This window comes from Xiphophorus couchianus, chromosome 2 (genome assembly GCF_001444195.1).
Source record: "Xiphophorus couchianus chromosome 2, X_couchianus-1.0, whole genome shotgun sequence".
Lineage (NCBI taxonomy): Eukaryota > Metazoa > Chordata > Actinopteri > Cyprinodontiformes > Poeciliidae > Xiphophorus > Xiphophorus couchianus.
Genome location: NC_040229.1, coordinates 12,962,665 through 12,981,878, shown reverse-complemented (window position 1 = coordinate 12,981,878; position 19,214 = coordinate 12,962,665). Strand labels below are relative to the sequence as shown.

Below are 19,214 nucleotides of genomic sequence, written 5' to 3'. Positions count from 1 at the left end.
AATCAGTTGCAAAAGTAAATTCAAGAGATTTCTTGGGTATGATGGATCTCTAAAAGCTGTAGGTTAACATTTCCTCCAGATCTAGAGGACAGAACAACTTAAGCCCAAAACAATTTATACTTTGTTTTAAATCGTACAGACTATATCTCATATCTCAAATAAAATACATTTTAATTTCCTAATTTAGTCTCTCACACAAGGAAGAGAAGAGCTTACCCTCTGTTTCCGGTCTGTCGCTTTATTTTCTTTGCCTTATAAAACAGCATCTCCCTGTGGCGCTTCTCGGTAGCACAGCCCTCTGCGAGCGCATACCTCTCACTAACGCGTCACAACTACGTCAAACTACATTTCCCAGCACTCCCTTTCTGGGGGAAAGCAGTCATGCGGATGGACCCAGGAGTTGCCATCTGCGGGGCTGCAAGAAGAAGAAACTTCTAAGAAAGATGCACGAAGAGGAGGATGGCAGCGGGGAGAGCTCCTGCACAACTTCACGGCTGCTGTCCTTCAAGTCTCTAGATGTGGCCGAGGTGGAGGGAGCGAAGGAGCAGGCCTCCAAGCTGTGCGGCTACTTGAACAAACTCTCCGGCAAGGGGCCTCTCAGGGGCTACAAACTGAGGTGGTTCGTGTACGACCCGAGGAAATGTTACTTGTATTATTTCAAGACTCCCCAAGATGCCCTGCCTCTCGGACACATCGATATAGGCGATGCCTGCTTCATGTACGACGTGGAGGGGGAAGAGGGACAGTTCGAGATCCGTACAGCTGGGAAGGAATTTCTCTTGAAGGTAGGAACTTATTTCAACAGTTCTGTCACAACACTCGGCAGATAATTGTTTTTGTCATGTGTCGTTTCCTTTCTGTCTCAGGAAAGGCTACAGACACACCCTTTCTAACAAATTGTTTCGTTTTTTTTTTACTTTTAAAACACCCGTGGAAATGTGTCGAGTGGCAGATATTTTTTTAGAGAAGTTGTGTTGAAAATAACCTACCACAGGCCGAAACTTCACCAGCTGATTGTGTGTGTGTGTTCAGAGCCGACCAAAAATTGAATGAGGCCCTGAGCAGAATTTCATTTGACGGCCCACCATCCTCCACATTTCCACAAACCTCCCTGTTTTCCTGTTAATGTTGACATTTGGGATTGAAAAATTAACTATGTTTTGCATTATAGTTAGCTAGCAAGAAAACAATGAATTAGTTGAGGTGAATCAATGTTTTTTTTTCTGACACCCACATCAATCTCTGCTTTACTTTTTTAAAAATAAATACATCATGAGACTTGGCATGATACGAAAATATCCAATATTTATCAAAGCAAACAAATTCATCTGAAAAGGCACTCACAGAACTTTTAGATAGTGACAAGATCTAGCATGTAGGATAAAAAAGATAAAGACAACTGCAACATTTAGAAAGATGAAATTAATGAATAATTTGCCCTTCAGTTTTCACCAAAATATGTAACATGTTTCTATGCAAAATTATACTTAAAAAAAGTAGAGGTGGGACTTCATTAAATTTTTGAGTTAATTATGTGAACTGCAATGAATGACTGGCAGTTAATCACATTTTAAATCAACAAAATAAGCAACATTTTAAATTAGAAAACTCCTCTTGATGCTAAATTAAACAGTTGTATCAGCTCCAGGACAAAAAGGACTGGAGCTGATACAACTGGTATCTCATATGGTCTTTTTTTTTTTTGAAGCAAAACATAGCCTACAGTAAACGTTGCGTTGTCAACTATTGCTTGTATTTGTGGCTTGTGCGTCAGATTTACGGTGGTACCAGAAATGTGCAAATACACAGGTTCCAACCAGAACTTTTTGTATCTAAAAAAAAATAAAAAAATTGACTGTTTCAAAAAAATGTTGTTTCAAAATTGACAATTATTAATCGAAATGTTTGCAATAAAGTTTCAGCGCTTAAAATAATTGCCCTTTTTTTCTTCTTTTAGATAATGTAGGGAAATATTCAGAAAAAATAATATTTAGTAAATGTTCTGCTTGTTAGCAAAAAATAATACTCAGATTATTCACTTGTGACAGCCCTTTTGTTCAGCCAAAAGACATGCTTCATTCTTCAAAATAAAGAAGCATTCAACTTGCATTCTCTTCCAAATGAAACCTTGGAGCTAAATCCTGACTCTAGTATATTGTCTATATTTGATCAAATCTACTCCTTGCTTGGCCTAATTTACTTTTATTAGCCTTAGAAATTCTCGAAACTATCGCCCACATAATCAAATGAAAAGCTGTAAGGGGGATAAGGGGATGATGCAGGCAGTATCTATTTGCCCCTTAATCAACTGAGTGTTAATCCACTCACTATTGGGCTCACTGGTCACAGCACTTCATGTGATGCTGCCTCAGTCTTCTCTGCTGTCATATGACTGTGAGTAAGACAGGTGGCCTGGCTCCCACTGTCTAAAGTCAGTTTCTTTTTCAGCAGATGGTCTGACTGGCTAATACCAAACAGCTTGTACAGCTAGAGGCTGGAACTGAGACTGAAACCAGCCTCTCTGCTTTTTCACATGACTGAGCCAAAGAGTAACCAGTTATTTGTAAAGCTCCTGGACTGTAAATGCACAACTTTTTTTTTTTTTTTTCAATGTAACTGCAGCGTGGAAACATTGTTTTTTAAAAATTAGATATGGACTGATTTGAGATTCTTGTGGTATCATAAACTTGATCTTGCTGCTTTCATTTTAAGCCGAATAAGGTGTGTCAAGACTCTAAAGAGTTACTGCTGGTCAAAATTCAGTTTTATTGTCCTCTTAATGTGGGATCAGATAATACATTACTTGCACTATAGTTTCCTTTAGCTATGAAACGTATAATGTTGCACTGCCCCGCCCCCATCTGTTGCTGTGCACTGCTCATCAACAGGATCCAAATAAACTATCTGCACTTTCCTCTTGCATACAATAATGTTTTGCTTTCTTAGTGTAGAAGGCTAATAGAAACCTGACTATTACTTTTATTAACTCAACTGGATCAGTTAAAATATCCACAATTTTAACTGTTTACTTAAAGCTACCAAGTTCAAAGTCCATTGGCTGTAACTTGTTCAATTACATGGCTAAACGAGCCAGAACTTCATATTTTACCATTTCAAACTAGGACAACGTTATGCTTTTGGTGGACAGTGTGAACAGAATAACAATCACTCTGGTTATTCTTCCTGCAACAGTATGCACAATGCCTGAATCAAAAATTTGGGAAAAGTTGTAGCAAAACAACTCCCTTTTCAGGAGAATACATTTCAGTCTGATTTCTTGTAAATGTGGTTATCATTTATGCAGATGACCTCCAGCTTTACCGTTTTGCTGGGGCATCTGAGTTCCATTAGTTATCATAAATCAGACAAAAATTAGATTATAATTTTCTCCAGCTAAGTCCTGACAAAATGCAGGTGTTAATTATTGCTCTTAAATACAAAATTAAAAAAGAATATCTCAGCAATAATGGCTGTTCCATAGAATTGCTACTGATAGTTTCATGCATTCGTTCTTTATTTTGCTTTGGGGGGGGGGGGTTGATTAATAATGATGAAATAAGCTTACTTGGATGTTTTTATTTTAGAGAATACTCTTTTAATTTTGATACCTTACTAAAAATGCTTAGTGAGACTACATCAGGTTCTCTACCAAAACTTGTCAATCAGGTGACCTTGTGTTTCTTGCAAGGAAAGAAAACGATAGGAGCCACTATTTGTTTGCGGCAACAGGTGGGGGAGGAAGCATCACTCTTTCTCGTGCCAAGCAGCTGGCCAAAACTTTCTCTGACAAATTTTAGTTCTTTTGAATCTGACTTTGAAAAAAAAAATATATATATATATATATATACAGGTATATGTATTTGACACCACTTTGTTAAAAATGTAAATTCTGTTGCGACACCTCCAGGTGCTGCAACCATCTTCTGATGTCTATTTATTTCTCATTTTGTACTATTTATTTCTTTATCTTTTTTATGTATGTATATGTATATTGTATATTATGTATATACACATAACCTGCATTTTAACTCGAGTCGAGCAAATCTCAATCTCGTTGTAATCTGTTGATGACAATGACAAATAAATCTTATCTTATTAAAAAAAAAGTTTTCCGTTGTTGCTGGAAACTGCCCTATGGCTATTTAAAATGCTGTACTGCAACACTTGAAAGGGGAAGTTTCTATTTATCCCCTACATGTGAATAACTGTGGGTCTGTGCGCTTGTTTCCAGGCCCCCAGCAGACAGGTGATGCATTACTGGCTCCAGGAGTTGCAGCAGAAGCGTTGGGAGTACAGCAACACCAAAGGCACGGGGAAGAGAGACAGCTGGAGTTCTCCCACGCAGGCCTACCCTCCCACCGGCCTCGTGGGCAAGGACAGCGGTAGGCAAGAACACACACATTCAGCAACGGCCTCACCATTCTCACACATCAGATGACTGTGACCTCCTGTTGGCAGCAGATTAATATTTACTTTCTGCTCCAAACGGAACTATCGGAAATATTTGGTTTCAGGGTTTTTGTGTTTCTCTGGAAACAGTGTGTTGGAATGTGAGGCCCTTAAAGAATTAGAATGCAAGAGACAAAGAAAAGTGAATTGACATCAATGATATTAGAGCTAGGTTTTTGCTTAATGACATTTTACCTGGGTGGAGTTACTGATGTTTCATGTCATCAAATTCAAACACAGCTTGCCTCCTGGAAGCTTCTTACAGCTAATTATTCCTCTGGTTTCATTTTAAACGCCTCACTGACACGAAAAATGGCTTACTTTTTAGATTTCTTCCTGCAGTTTTAACTTCTACACCGAAGAGTGTTATTGTGAGAATGACCTGGTAACAAGGGATGGGTTTATTGAATTTTTAGCTTCTGAGTGGCTGACCGTTCAGAGCCAGTCAATAGTAAAATTATTTGCTTCTGGTCCCTTTCCGGGTCATCTCTGAATTGGATTATCAAAACTATTTGGATTTGACCACTACAAATCATAATGTTTTTATGTTCTGCAGTTCTTCTAGAATTTACTAGAAAGATCATTGAGTTTACATAGTTTTATGCTAACTATTATTTGAGATTTTTCTAATAATTTGTGACATAAAAAAGTAGATTATGAAGAATTGGACCATGTTGCTGATCTTCCAAAACAGATCATAATAATGTATTTAAGGCAAATTCTTGTGCACATTCATCATTTCTGTTTTTTAGCTTTACAAGTTAACTTTTTTGTAGCGGAGTATACTTTGTTGTTGCTTTGAAATAAAGCATTTGAGTTGCACTAAACTGTCTGAGCGTGAAAAAAAATATTGACTGTACTTAACATATGGATGAAAGTGTGTTAAAAATTGTTCTTTGACCTATATAGTCTTGTCATTTGTTGTTGTTTAAGCACCATGTCTTTATGGGGGGAGATATTTTGTCATTCGGCTGAGTGATCTGAACTATGGGTCCTGCCTTCTTTCCTGTTCCTATTCAAATAACTCACATGTTTTCCCCTTTCTAGAGTGTTCTCTGTTCTTATCTTTGTCTTCATAATGTTCAAATACCTGAGTTATCTTTCCTCATCTGGGCCTGTGTAAGGGTGTTTAGACTAGCATGTTGGACATGAATTGAGCTTGATGCAGGTCAAAACTTCTGAAGTCATTTTTTTATCTCTGCCAAGAGCTTTGGCTTTTTTTTAATTTAAAAGTAGTTGCTAAATATTTTATGGATGATATAACTCTATATTGTTAAAAATACGTTGTTGTTTTTTAGAATAATTAATTCATTTTAATACTAAACATATAAAAGAAGGAAGTTTTTTTTATTAGCACACATCAAATAATAATAATTAGCATTTTAGGGAGTTGATCAGCTTCAATTAGCATCGGTTACCACTTCCTGCAATGTTGTGAGGAAGTATGTTTAAAACAAATGCCATTGTCAAACATTGTCAGTGTAAATACAAAAAGCTTTTTTTTTTTTAAATTAAGGTATTCATCCTATTGCATCTGATGCATCCTATTGCATCATTCCTCATCCGCAGGTATGATGTTCTTTTCAGAAAAAGAACATCATAAAAACTAAAACAAACCCAAAAAGTTGATCATAAAGACTGATAAGTTTGAAGTTCTGTGGTACGTAACCCGACCATGTTGTTTGCTTTACAGCTTTAATAGTTTTCCTCCAAACCAGAGCATGGCGCAAACATCCCATTACTTGGTGTTTTATTACATTGCTTGTTATTTTAAGGCATTCTTAAAGTCAGCATAATTCTGATTGTCTTTGGTCGTGGCATAGGTATGAAAAATAACATCATACCTACGGTTAAGTATTGTGGTGGTAGTGTGACAGTGTATAATAACAGTTTGTTGATACACAAAACCCTTTAAATCTTAAAGAAAATGGCCCAAAATTATTCCACAGTGATGTAAAAGACTCCTTGTTAATCATTGGCCTTTACTGATTGCTGTTAGCGCCAAAGTGGCTCAAACAATTATTAGGTTAAGGACAAATTCCTTTTTCGCAGAGGTCAGACTGGTTTAACTAATGAAATAATAAATGTAAAACTTTTTGTATTGACTCGAGTTATTTGATATTAAAACTTCTTTGACAGAGTAACAGTGTAGTACAGTATGTCTTGGTGTGTCCACAGAGAAGTTTGTTTCTACACATATCTGCTCAATCTTGATGTATTTAGCATATTGTCATACCCTGCAGTTTTCTTTTATCTTAAGCCTTTACTTACATGGTTATTAGGTGTGCACCGATTGCAGTTTTCTGACCAATCACTGATCTTTAAAAAGGCTAACAGGCCAATTCTTTTTCTTTTTTTTAAAGAACTGACACTGTGAGGTCTTATAAGGTCACAATACACCTTCAACATTCCAGTTTTATTGAAAAATATCCTATGGTACCTGTGAAAAAATACAAACTTGTTCTATCCACACATGAGGCAGTGCTCTCAAATATAAATGAAAACCATTGCTCTCCAAACTACTAAATTAACTAGACTAAAAGAATCTCTTCACTTAGTATTTAATATGTCACATTATGAAAACAAACAAAACTTACGTAATAGGTTAGACTATAGACCTGTTTTCTTCTTTTCAGATCTTTGCGGAGATGGATAAGATTGGTTTCACTTATATGTATTGATTGCCGATCACCCAAGATTAAGGAAACTGGGGCCGGTCGATTGATTAGTGCACCATTAGTTGCTATCAGTATAAATAATGGAAAAGCTAAAATAATTATAAGGTTGCTGCATTCATCATATTGGCATGATTTCTTTTCTAGTGTTTTTTTATATTGGTTGAGTTGTTGTTCATCTAGAACGATTTTAGCTTAAGAACACTAGAATGGCTGGAGTTAGGCCATTTTGACATATACCTATTCAGGCTAGAGATAGTCCAACTGGCCTGAAGCCCGTTGCACTGAAGCCCTTTTATTCAGTAAATAGGGCCATTACCTAGGGCCATTACCTTAGAAGTACCCTGGTAATGGCCTCAACGCATCTCACAGTTGCACAATTGTTCCTTAGACTTCGACTTCGACTTAGACTGACTTTGTTGTCATTTTCAATGCACAGGGTGTATACAGAACGAAATTTCGTTGCATACGGCTCAGGATAATGTTTGAGGTTCCAATGTTGTGAGTAAAATAAAATACAGTATAAAATATGAATATAAATCTAAATATAAAATATAAAGTGCAGGACTGACAGTAAAATAGAAGTTATTTAGCTATGTACATGTGCAAGGTACCTAGTTCTTGTGAACTAAATAGGTGAAGCAGTCACCTATTTATCCTCCACAGCACAAAAGGCTGCATGCAAATTTGCATGTGCAAAGTCTTCCAGATTTCTTTTGCTTACACTTTTTGCATGATTTTTTTGAGGTGGATCAACACAATTAATTTGGTTAGTTTATTTCTAAACTGTCATGTTATACCCTCTTAGCTTTATTTCAAAGAGAAACATTACTAATTTCTTTTAGAAAAACCTTTGCATATTTCTTGAAACAGATTGTATGTTTTGCAAACTCTATGTACATTTGGCAAAATGACCTGGATAATGCAGCACAACATCATGGATCAGCTGCAAAAGGTCACATCTCTCCAAAAACACTTCATGTATGCTTCGAAACTAAACTGACGAGTTGTAGGTATCATAGATACCCACCCCCAACATGGACTATTCACATTCCTACATTCTGGCCTGACGGTCAACGGCCACATTTACAATTGAAGAAGAATGCTAATTTGAGCCATCAGAGTCGTCAGGGTGGACTCAGGGCCTTTTGGCCCTGTTCAGCCATTCTGGGGAGAAATCGAAAACCCAGCCATTCTAGTAAAAGTTGTATTCTCACAGAGTTTTGCCACATATTTGCATGTTCAGTCAATTGGCAGTGGGTGTTTTCCAGTGTTGTGAAAAACACCCACAAAACTTAAATTGTTTTATTGATTTAAGGGAGACTGCTGTTGAATAAATTGAGATGTCTTGCATTTAAATTAGTTTTCAAAAACAAATCTGGGTAACAGATGCCTTAATATTTTGGATACATCTAATCAAGATGGAGGTGAAGTCTCTGGTATTGGCAGCTCTCAGTTAAAGTATGCCTGCAGAGGATGTGGGGTGCAAGTTAACCTTGATCTGTCTTTACTGCCTTTAACCACAGATGGTCATAAAATATAGTCAACTGTAGAGTAATAAACTGTTGCTCTTTATCTTAATGTTTTGACTATAGATGCAATAATAAAAAAAGTGAAAAACAAGCAATGGTTACTGAAGACTTTGTGGACCAGCAACTGTTGCTTCGTGGAGCTGATCAGTGCACGTTGGAGTTAAGTGCAACTTTGGTTACAGAGAACTGTGAATTGAGAAGCCACACAAACCATAATATCAATCCTTTTGATGATTAATATTATAATCACAATTATCCTGGAACAGAGCCTTTGTTGCACTTAATCACCCACCCACTAATATTTTAAAGAGATATTTGTTGTTTGTTGCTTGCAGTTTATTGCGCTTCGATTCAAAGCCGGGCATGTTTCTCAGTCTGCAAAGTCAAAGATTTGCATCATCATATCTTGTGTTCTCTCAATTTTGACACAAGTACACTTCTTTTTTTCTTAGCTATGTTGAAATGTGTGTGACCTGTGCAACTTACCAAAATGTCTGAAAGGCCCGCTGAATTTCGTCGCATATTGGTTTGAGGGAAAAGTTAACATTTTAAAACTTTTGTTAGATCGGCAAAGGTTATTGATTGCATGATATCAGACTATGAAGTGTAAAACGAAACAGGGCTGTTTAGTGGTTGACTTAGTTTGAACATTTAAGCAGACTGAGATCTCACTGTTTCTAGATAATTTTATCAAACAACTTTGTTCTTCTGTTTTTTCCCTCTTTTTTTGTTGCAAGTTCTTGATCCTTCATGAAATGTTTCCATACACTCGTGCAAGAAAGAATATCTGATTTGAGTCGTTCTGCAGGATGTCAGAAAGTTGAAACATAATTAGCTTTCCTTATTTAACTCAAACGTATTGCATCCTTTTACTGATGGGTATATTTCCTTTGCGTTGAAGCGGTTGGACTATTGCACTTATTAGTTGATTCTAATAAACTCTGTTATGATTTTCAGATGCTGTCTTCATTGAGAAGCTAAGCGAAAGCATGGAGAAAGTCCGCAGCGACTTTGCTATGGACACAGAAATGGATGTAGGAGGAATGGTGGGAATCCAGACAGCCAGAGGGCCCTTCTCCCTCAAAAACTTTGGTACAGAGCTCAGGTAAGGCTGAAAGCCTAGTGAGGGCTCTTCAAAGCATAATTTGTACCTCCAGCTGTTTTATTACAAAGTTCAGGATTTTTTGTAGGCTTGCTGCCAAGTTATTGCAGGCTTTGTCTGGTTTGTGTCTCTAAATGAGGGAAGAAAATCGCTTTGGTTCTGCCTGAGGCCAACTGTAGTAGAGGAAGTGGTCACATCTGTAGTTCACCAGTTTATCAACTGTTCAACAATTCCTCTTTCTAGTATGTAGACATATTTGCTCAAAAGATTTGATCCCTAAATAGACGGGTTGATGTACAGCATGCATTACATTTTCATGTCGTGACAAAGTGTTTGTACGTCAGAGTCAAATGCTGCTAGTGTTAAATTTCTTACTAATTCAGTATGGTGATGAATAGAAAGTTCCTTACTGAGGTCATCTTGAACTTTTCAACATGTTTTTCACATCATCAAACACACAATTGTGTTAACACAGAGCAGCCCATAAATGTTTTCGGATTTTGTTTACTCATAAAAATCTAAAATGCATGGTTTTCATTTGTAATTATTGTACTTTTGTCAATACAAAACAAATCAAAACTTAAGTACTTAAGTTAGGTATCTAACTGCTAACTGCTTATCTTTCAATTTCTTTATGCAAGGCTTTTTCAGTATGTATCTACTAGCACTGCACAAGTAGGTACTTCTCATAACATTTTTCAATAGCAGTTTTCTTCTTGTTGCTCTTCCACAAAATTTGGTGAGTAATTATTCCGTCATCAAATTATTATTTCCTGGCCTGGCCGTTTTTGCTGACCATGTCTTGATCAGTTTGCAGTTAATCTATTGTTTTTTTTTGGTTTTCCCATGGTAGACTGAACAGTGCTATATGAGATTCAAAGCTAAGGATGTTTTGTTACCTGCTGCTGCTGTAATTATCACAGAACAGATTTTTTTTATCTAGAGAATACCCATTGATACTCATCGTTTTACTCTATTTATTGACTAAATGATTTCTAAAGGCAGTTGGTTGCATTAGATTTTTATTTTCTTCGATCAGAGTAAAGTTGCTTGAATGTCACATGTATTTTGGGATTTCTTTTCCTTTTCAGTTACTTTGTGTTGGTCTGTCACATAAAATCAGAAGAAATAAAGTTTTTGTTTGTAACTTGACTAAATGTGAGTAAGCCGAAAGTGTATAAATATTTCATTGAAGTACTCTGTATTGTTTTACACTAGAAGGACATTTTGTGGAAATGAGGTCCTCATTTAGTTGGATTGTTTCTGAATGATCTGTGTTATTTTTCTGCAGCTTAATTTTCCTCGACTGACATTTAGAACTTTGACTCAGCCTAGTAACTTTCACAGAGTTGCAGACAGTTGAGTTTAAATCGGTTTCTCCTCTTTTTTATTTTATTTTTTTTTCTCAGGAATTCCATGTCTAATCTGCGGCCAGGCCGAGTGGAGAACAGACGCAGCGTGTTTTACACCAGCAACCACAACAGCAGCTCAGAAGAGTGGGAGATGTTGGACGCTCCCCCTAAGGACTTCCCCGAACAGAAAACTCATCTGGACACACAGAGACGTGAGTCCACTCTCGCTCATCCGCGACTGCTTGGAGATGAATTCTGCTCTAGCATTCCTTTCTGCATTTGCTCCTCTTCTTGCTCAGATTCTTTTGGCTCGGCGTTCACCTTCGATTTCGGGCGAAATCGTCATCGACCTCAGAGGCTCTTGCTCCGAGACGTGCGGGGACCAGGGAAGTTTGGACGAGGCGTGGAGAGACGCGGTTCTGGGAGTCCGACAGGGGAATGCAACGGCAGCAAATCTTTGGAGATGCAGCTCCGCCTCCAGAACCAGCAGGATGAGATGAACCAAATGCAGCAGGAGCAAATCAAACTCAGGGAGGAGCTGGCCAGCCAGAAGGTGAGCTTATTCTTCTTTGTACTGTTTTATCAAACTTTTATGATGCTTTATTTTATAAGAACTTTTTACAGACTTCTTTTCATTGAAAGTTTGCATCGTGCTTTCACACACCCAGTCTTGCCATGTCAGACTAAAAGGTTGGGTGTCATTTCTCAGCTCTCACTGATACAGGAAGACAGGGAGTGATTAGTCATGCTTCAGTCTGAAATAAGGAAAGAGCAGTTCTGTCGAAAACAATCACAGCTGTTGCATTTCTTTTCATTTCTTCCTGTTCCCTTTTTTACATTTTTTTTAATTTCTCCACAGCTGATTGGTTGCTTTAGCTAAAAGTGACTCCTTTTAAAGCAGACATCACATTTTCTCAGGTTAACTCTTTCAGAGCTGATGCAATGAATTGTTTTTTCCCTCCACACACTTTCAGCCACATTATTGTTCATTTCTGTTTTATGTGTTGCATTACAACTTTCAAAACAGTTTTTTATTAAAAAGTAAATAATTAAAAATGCATGCACAAAGGTTATATTGACCAATAAAAGTTTGTAAGGAGCAAAAGTCACAACGGACGTTTCCAAGCCGGCAGAGAGATCTGATACATCTGGAAAGCCTCCCTTTAGGACAGTTGAGCTAGTTAAGAACATAATTCTTAACTAGCTCAACTGGTTCTTTAAAAAAAAAAAAGCAGGAACTCTACTCCGAGTTCTCCCAGGCTGTAAACCTGCTGCTTGTATTTGAGATCCTGCTCTTCCTGTCCTGTTTTCATGTTTGGTGTAAGTGAGGGCTGGAACATAGACGGAAAGGTTTTCCCTTGTGCTCAGTAACTTTGTATCTTGTAACATTAAGAATCACTCTGCTTGTTTATGATGAACAGTTCACTTGTCTGTCACATGGTCTGGTTCAGATGGCAAAGACACTAAATGTTTTTTGTTTTTTTTTTAGGAAATGAAGTAAATGTACCAAAGTTTACAAACTTTGTTTCCAAGAGCTTGTATTTATTGTGGGAGGCTCAATTATTTTCTTGAGAGAGTTATAGATTTGAAGGTAGAGTTGACCCACCTTAGTTCAGTTGCCACAAAAAGCAGCTAAATGGTGCTATGCTATCAAAGTGTATAGTTTATGAAGAAAATTGTACATTTTTTATTGAAAAATGTGTAGGAACTCTTGTTATAATATCCAAAAGAATTTTACACCTTGATGCACTTCAGATTCCTCATTGCTCATGTTAACTGAGTGGGATTTGAACACATATTTTGACCGTTTTAGACGCAGACGTCAAACTCATTTTCATTCTGGGTCACATCAAGATCACAAATGTCCTTAAAGGTCTGGTTGTTGCTGATAAAACTACCTGTTACAAACTGTTAAAATATTATAGCATTCCCTTCATTGAAAGAGTACTTCTTAAAATTAACTAATTAACATTCTCACATTGATGTAATTTGGCACTTTACAAATAAAAAATATTTTATTTGATTGATAAATACTTAAGCACACAACAGTCAACTTAAGGTTCTATTTATGTGGCCCTCTAAAAGCCCAGAGGGCCACATAAATAGTTTTGGTGGGCCAGATTTGGCCCACGGGCCTTGAGTTCTACATATATTGTAGGACTTGATGTTGTGATGTATTAATAAGGTAGGATGTTTTGAGATACTGATTATTCCAAATAAGGTAGTAATAGTAACATTAGTAATGTTGCGTCTTAGAATGCCAGCCTAATAGAAACAAAGATGGCTACAACTACAGGAGAAAGTCGGAGCATGAAAATGATCTCATTAACCTCGTCGCTGTGACTTCCTCTATACCCACCAAAATAAATGTGGTTGATTGCTTGCCATAGCTTCCATGTTTTCACAGTTTTAAGCTTCAGGTTTTGTTAATTCCAAAAAGATCTCGTCTTCCTGCCCCTGTAGGAGCTGGTGAGGCTCCTGCAGCAGACTCTCAGAACCTCCCAGTTTGAGAGGCCCAGTGTATGGCGAGCAGCTCCGGATCTGTCCGCAGCCCTGGAGCAGGCTCCCAGTCCGGCCGTGAACCAGGAGGACGTCACCCAGCTGGAGGCGGTCCTCCAGGAGCGAGACATACAGATCCAGTCACTATGTGGACACATGGAGCGTCTCTCTCTGGAGAAAGAGAGCCTGCAGCAGGAGCTGAAGGGTCTGAAAATCAAGGTGGGGGAAATTAATGACCAGCTGGGGATGCTGATGGAGACCATCCAGGCCAAAGATCAGGTCATCGTGAAGCTGTCGCAGGAAAACTCTGAGCAGAGCGGGAATGTGAGCGACGCTGGTTCTCCGCCACCTCAGCAGGAACTGAGCATCCTGAAGGTGCAGAAGACAATTCTTAAACCAGAGGGGGTGGGAGGTCAAAAAGATGTTTTATTTTAAATCTCACCGGTAAACTGTTTTGCTTCTTTTATTTTCAATTTTAGGACAGTCTTCAAGGCTACAAATCCCAAAACAAGTTTCTGAATAAAGAGATCCTGGAGTTGACTGTTATGCGCAGGAATGCAGAGATTCGGGAAAAGGCTTTAGAAGCAAAGGTAAAAACAATTAAAAAAAACTGTAAACTTGCGTAAGTTCAACTCGATCTTCACAAATATGAATGTGTGAGAAATTAAAACTATTATTCCCACCCTTGTTGCAGTGCACAGCTCTGGAGGCCAAACTCTGTCAAGTGGAGAGTAAATATTTGGTGCTGCTTCAGGAGGTGAGAAAGCCGGTCTGTTCGTCAGAGCAGGACCCGGCCCGGGAAGTCATTTCCAGATTACTGGAGGACGCCCTGCAGGTGGAGAGCCCGGACCAGAATGAACACCAAATCTTCAAACCAAATTCAGTCAGGTACTAATTGTTTGCTAGATTTAAGTTCTTCCTTTCAGCTTCAAAATGACATGCTGGGCAAGGAGAGTATTGAGCAAAGGAGCAGCCTTGAGAGCCGTGTTAAATATGGAGAAGCTGCAGAGGTTCTGTTGACTTCTAATCTATTATTTAATCTATTATCTGGTGGTTTTAATGTAACAAAGTGTGAAAATATTTGAGAGGGAAATTCTGACCAGAGCTTGTCTGATTTTGTTTGTGTTTCACCTGAAATCTATGTGGAAGAAGTCTGTTTCTCAAAGGTTTGTGCAGCCCCAGGACCTGTTGTACTTTAATTTATAGCTTCATGAAAATATTCGTGACTGGAAAAACTCTGTCTGCTGCTTGGTGTTTTTCAGTCATTATTTGCTGTTACTTCCGGACAAGCTCAGGCATGCTGTCATGGTGCAAATGTATTATTATATATCCAAAGCAACCCTAAGAAACTTTTAGTTTCTACCTTTGAGCTTCTCTTTTATAAAATTTTTTTTTTATCTGTTTGCAGATTGAAGGTGATTGATTTTATTTTCTCTCTCCGTCAGTGAATATGATGTGTATGGCTTCAAGACGGTCCCAGAGGAAGAGGAGGAAGAGGAGAAGCTGGTTGCAAAGGTGAGGGCCTTAGAGCTGAAGTCCCTGTCCATGACCGACCAGGAGGTTTCAGTCGGGGTGAAGTGGGAGAACTTTCTGGCCAGCACCATGAACAGAGACCTGGTGCGTTCCCCCGAGCTCAAGGCTCTGATCCGCTGCGGTGTGCCGCACAAGCACCGCTCCATCGTGTGGCGCTGGTGCATCACCTCCCACGTCAAGAAGTTCCGCGACCACTTGGCCCCGGATTATTACGAGACACTGCTGAACGTGGCGCGGGATCGGCCCAACCCGGCGTCCAAGCAGATCGAGCTGGACTTGCTCCGGACGTTGCCCAACAACAAGCACTACGCCTCGCCGAGCGCAGGCGGGATCCACAAGCTGCGGAATGTTCTAGTGGCCTTCTCCTGGAGGAATCCAGACATCGGCTACTGTCAGGGTCTCAACAGGTACCGGACCACATCTGGCACCTCTGGGTTTCTATTATTTGCTGGCTTTTAAAAATATTCCTATTTAATGTGTGTTTTCTTAGGCTAGCAGCAATCGCCTTGCTTTATCTAGACCAAGAAGATGCCTTTTGGACTCTTGTAGCCATCATAGAGGTCTTCATGCCAAGAGATTATTACACAAAGACTCTGCTGGGCTCTCAGGTAACTTAGCTTATTTATGTTAAGAGTTTTGTTGTCGGGCTGCAACTAATGGTCATTTCAGTTATCGATTATTCTGACAATTAATCAGAGTTCAGCAAATGGCCTTTCTTAAAGACTGTATACTCCAATTAACGATTAATTTCTTACTAAATTAGTTGGCAAGTATTTCAATAATCAATTAATCCGATTAATCTTTTCGGCCCTAATTACAATTTTAGTTTTTTGAGTGTTTCAAATTTATTTGACGGCTGATTAATTTCCTCTCTTAGATTTGACCTCTAACTTCTGTAAAATGTGAATGTCTGCTTCCTGCAGGTTGACCAGCGTGTGTTCAAGGACCTGATGAGTGAGAAGTTGCCGCGCCTTCACGCCCACTTTGAGCAGCACAAGGTGGATTTCTCCCTCATCACCTTCAACTGGTTCCTGGTGGTGTTTGTGGACAGCGTGGTGAGCGACATCCTGTTCAAGATCTGGGATGCCTTTCTGTTTGAGGGGCCAAAGGTGAGACATGGAAAAGAGTACGATATTTTTTTTTAACATGGTCATAGAGCCGCAGAGCCCTGTTAAAGGGGTAAAGGAAACATCACAGTTTGACTAACACCTTTTAATTCCTGAGAGTCTGTGAAGACTTTGTGTGAAACTTGTAAAATTCACCAAGAAAGTTTGTCGTCTTTCAGCTTGTGGACAGTTTTAACAGCTTTTTTTTTTTTAACACATAAAGGTGCAAACAGAAAGTCATGCAATGTTTTTTTTTTTTTTCCCTTCTACAGATTATATTTCGATTTGCTCTCGCCCTCTTCAAATACCAAGAAGAAGAGTTTTTGAAGCTGCAGGACACGACGGCCATCTTTAAATACCTTCGATACTTTACGCGCACAATCCTGGACTCAAGGTCAGGTCACTTTGATAACAGGAAGGTTTTGCATTGTTCAGAACAATGTTTCTCCAGCAGTAAGGATGGAAATGATAACCCAGATACTCTTTATGTGCACAAACAAACAAAAAAAGAGGTATACTATGATCAATTTTTTAAGTGTGCAGCATTGATTGAAATGTTAATTATAATTTTCCACAATCTCATAAACATTTTTTACTTCTGTCTCAAATTACAAGAGTTCATCTTCATTCTATATGAGGGAATTAGAAAAAATCCAGCTGCTTCTTAGATTGTTGGAAAACAGTGACACTCACCAGCAGGGGGTGCTGTAGGCAGGCGATTTCCATTCATGTATCTGAGATGAGACAGTTCACATCCAGGCTAGTAATTTAGAGAGGAACCCAAAAACTAAGAGGATAATATTATCTGCTGTTTAAAATACTTTAATCAGAAATTATTTTTTGTTTTATTTTCCAGGAAGCTGATGAACATTGCTTTCGTGGACATGAACCCGTTCCCCTTGAGGCAAATCCAGAACCGCCGCTCCTTCCACCTGGAGAAGGTTCGCCTGGAGCTGACGGAGCTGGAGGCCATCAGACAGACATTCCTGAAGGAGAGGGAGACGAGTCTGGATCGACGGAGCTTTGTCAGCGACGATGATGAGGATAACTGAGCTTTTTATTTCCAGGCTGTGTCGCTTTAAGAATGAAGACAAAGGGAGCTTCTCCACAGAGCGGCAACGCTTTATAGCTGCTGAAGGGTTTTATTTTCCCAGTTCGGAGTTGGCCTCTGCATCAAAAATTGTTGAATAATGAACTGAAATCAAAGGATAAAACACATTGTATCAGGATTCCTGCTTTTTTTTTTCATTGTGTAAAGTATTTTTGCTATCTATGTTCATGTTGTTTGTTGCCAGCAGTTTACTTTTCTATATTGCCGAACCATGCAGCCCGAAACAGTATTTTCAAGCATTTTTATACCTTTTGAAGAATTCCTTTTTTCTTTTTTTGTGCTCACATTTACACAAAAGAAAAATCTATTTTTATTCTCTGCTTTATTTCCTTTCTTTGAGGAAAGGAACATTGTCATAGAGCTTTTTTATTTCTTGTAAAGGATTCTTTGTCATTTTATTTTATGATGCACTTGAATTATTCATGCTGTAACTGAAATATTTTGCTGAAACATTCCTTAGTTTTTAAAGTTTCATTCAAGCAATTTCCTCAAATCTAAAAAGTCAAAATGAATGGATGAGCTAAAAACAAAATATTTTTCTGTTTTCAGTTGCATAAATGGCAGGTAGAATTAATGTTTATGACTGAGAGCCAGTATTGTCCCATTAATCAGTCCATTAATATTTGTGTTCAATATTTGTATCATCTAGTTATTTTAAAAAGCCGTAAGTATTTTACAGTTGCTTCATACAGCTGATTATTTTTCCACTTGCATCCCTCTTTCACATGAAAGGTAATTCAGAGAAAATTGGATATTGTTTTCAACTCTGACAGCTTTGTCTGTATTTTTTGTGTGAAATATCCTTACTTTACAGAAACTTTTAGGTTTTTTTTCTGCATTTCTTTTCTCTGAACCTAACCTCAGAAAAAATATTCTGTTGTATTTGCTATTTTTGTCCACTGAGTGGCAGTGTAACGTTTCTCAAGTCTTCACTCAATTTTATAGATACTCTGGTAAAATTTTTTATATAATTTTATAATAATAGTTAAAAAGTCTGCCTTTGTACTGATTTTATAAAAATTGAATTGTGATTCATAATTAATGAGGGAAGCATTTTTCCTTAAAACTTTGACAATAAAAGGAAAATCTTCCATGTTGATCCACATTCAGGTATCTTCAGAATGTGAAGGACCATATTGCTGATCGCTGTGGACAACTTGATATCTCAACCATTTGTTTAGGAATTAGAACTTGTGTGTGTGTTTGGCTAATGAACTGTGAAAACCTTGATGGATGGTATTCGATGTGAGGAAGATGGGAAAGTTTCTTTTCACTCACTTGAACCCGTTTACACAGATCAGCAACCGTTGCTGCAGTATCTGGACCTGACCTGGTTTACAGTTTTAAATCAAATGTAAAACATTGGAAAATGTTTGAATTTTTCTTTTTGCTGTCATCAAACATGTTTATGAGAGCAGGTTTCTCATGAGATCAACATTTCCCAATTATTTAGATAAATTTTTTTATTCATTCTTACAACTAGTAATGAAATAAGTTGCTCTGTCGAAAACCCTTTCAGTCTGTTGCAAGTTTAAATAAGCTACATTGAAAACTTATCTCTGCTTCTGTGTTTCCTCTTTTTTTTTCTCATGTTTTTTGGCAGTGTATTGCACAAACGCATTAAGAAAACTCAGAATACTACAGGGCACTTCAACTTGTTTTGATGCAAGTCTGTCTTAATCTGTCAGATTTTAGATGGGAATTGTTAAAGTCTATGTATCTCTTAGCTTTTGTAAAACCGATTCAATAAAAACTTCTGACATGAGCATCTGGTTTTATTTGCATCCGGGATGTAGATACAAATTTTTTTCTCAGTTCCTCAAAAACCATGTCAGACCAAATAGCAGACATGCGG

General features: G+C 38.0%; 1 protein-coding gene across 1 annotated transcript; it reads left to right on the top strand.

The window, feature by feature from the left end:
• The first annotated feature begins 354 nt into the window (after nt 1–354).
• tbc1d2b (TBC1 domain family, member 2B) lies at nt 355–19,124 on the top strand. The gene is made up of 13 exons (XM_028037095.1): nt 355–785; nt 4,232–4,382; nt 9,614–9,761; nt 11,168–11,322; nt 11,410–11,663; nt 13,574–13,984; nt 14,089–14,199; nt 14,304–14,497; nt 15,055–15,549; nt 15,633–15,750; nt 16,066–16,251; nt 16,521–16,642; nt 17,105–19,124. The coding sequence occupies exons 1-13, from the start codon at nt 444–446 to the stop codon at nt 17,298–17,300; spliced, it is 2,883 nt and encodes a 960-aa protein (XP_027892896.1). The 5' UTR covers nt 355–443; the 3' UTR covers nt 17,301–19,124.
• Nucleotides 19,125–19,214: the final 90 nt, after the last annotated feature.

Excerpts from the sequence above, each read along its gene's own strand:
- tbc1d2b (XM_028037095.1), top strand. The coding sequence starts at position 444 with ATGCACGAAGAGGAGGATGGCAGCGGGGAGAGCTCCTGCACAACTTCA. Across the intron at positions 13,985-14,088 it reads AGGAACTGAGCATCCTGAAG|GACAGTCTTCAAGGCTACAA; the intron begins GTGCAGAAGACA and ends TTTCAATTTTAG. Across the intron at positions 14,498-15,054 it reads TTCAAACCAAATTCAGTCAG|TGAATATGATGTGTATGGCT; the intron begins GTACTAATTGTT and ends TCTCTCCGTCAG.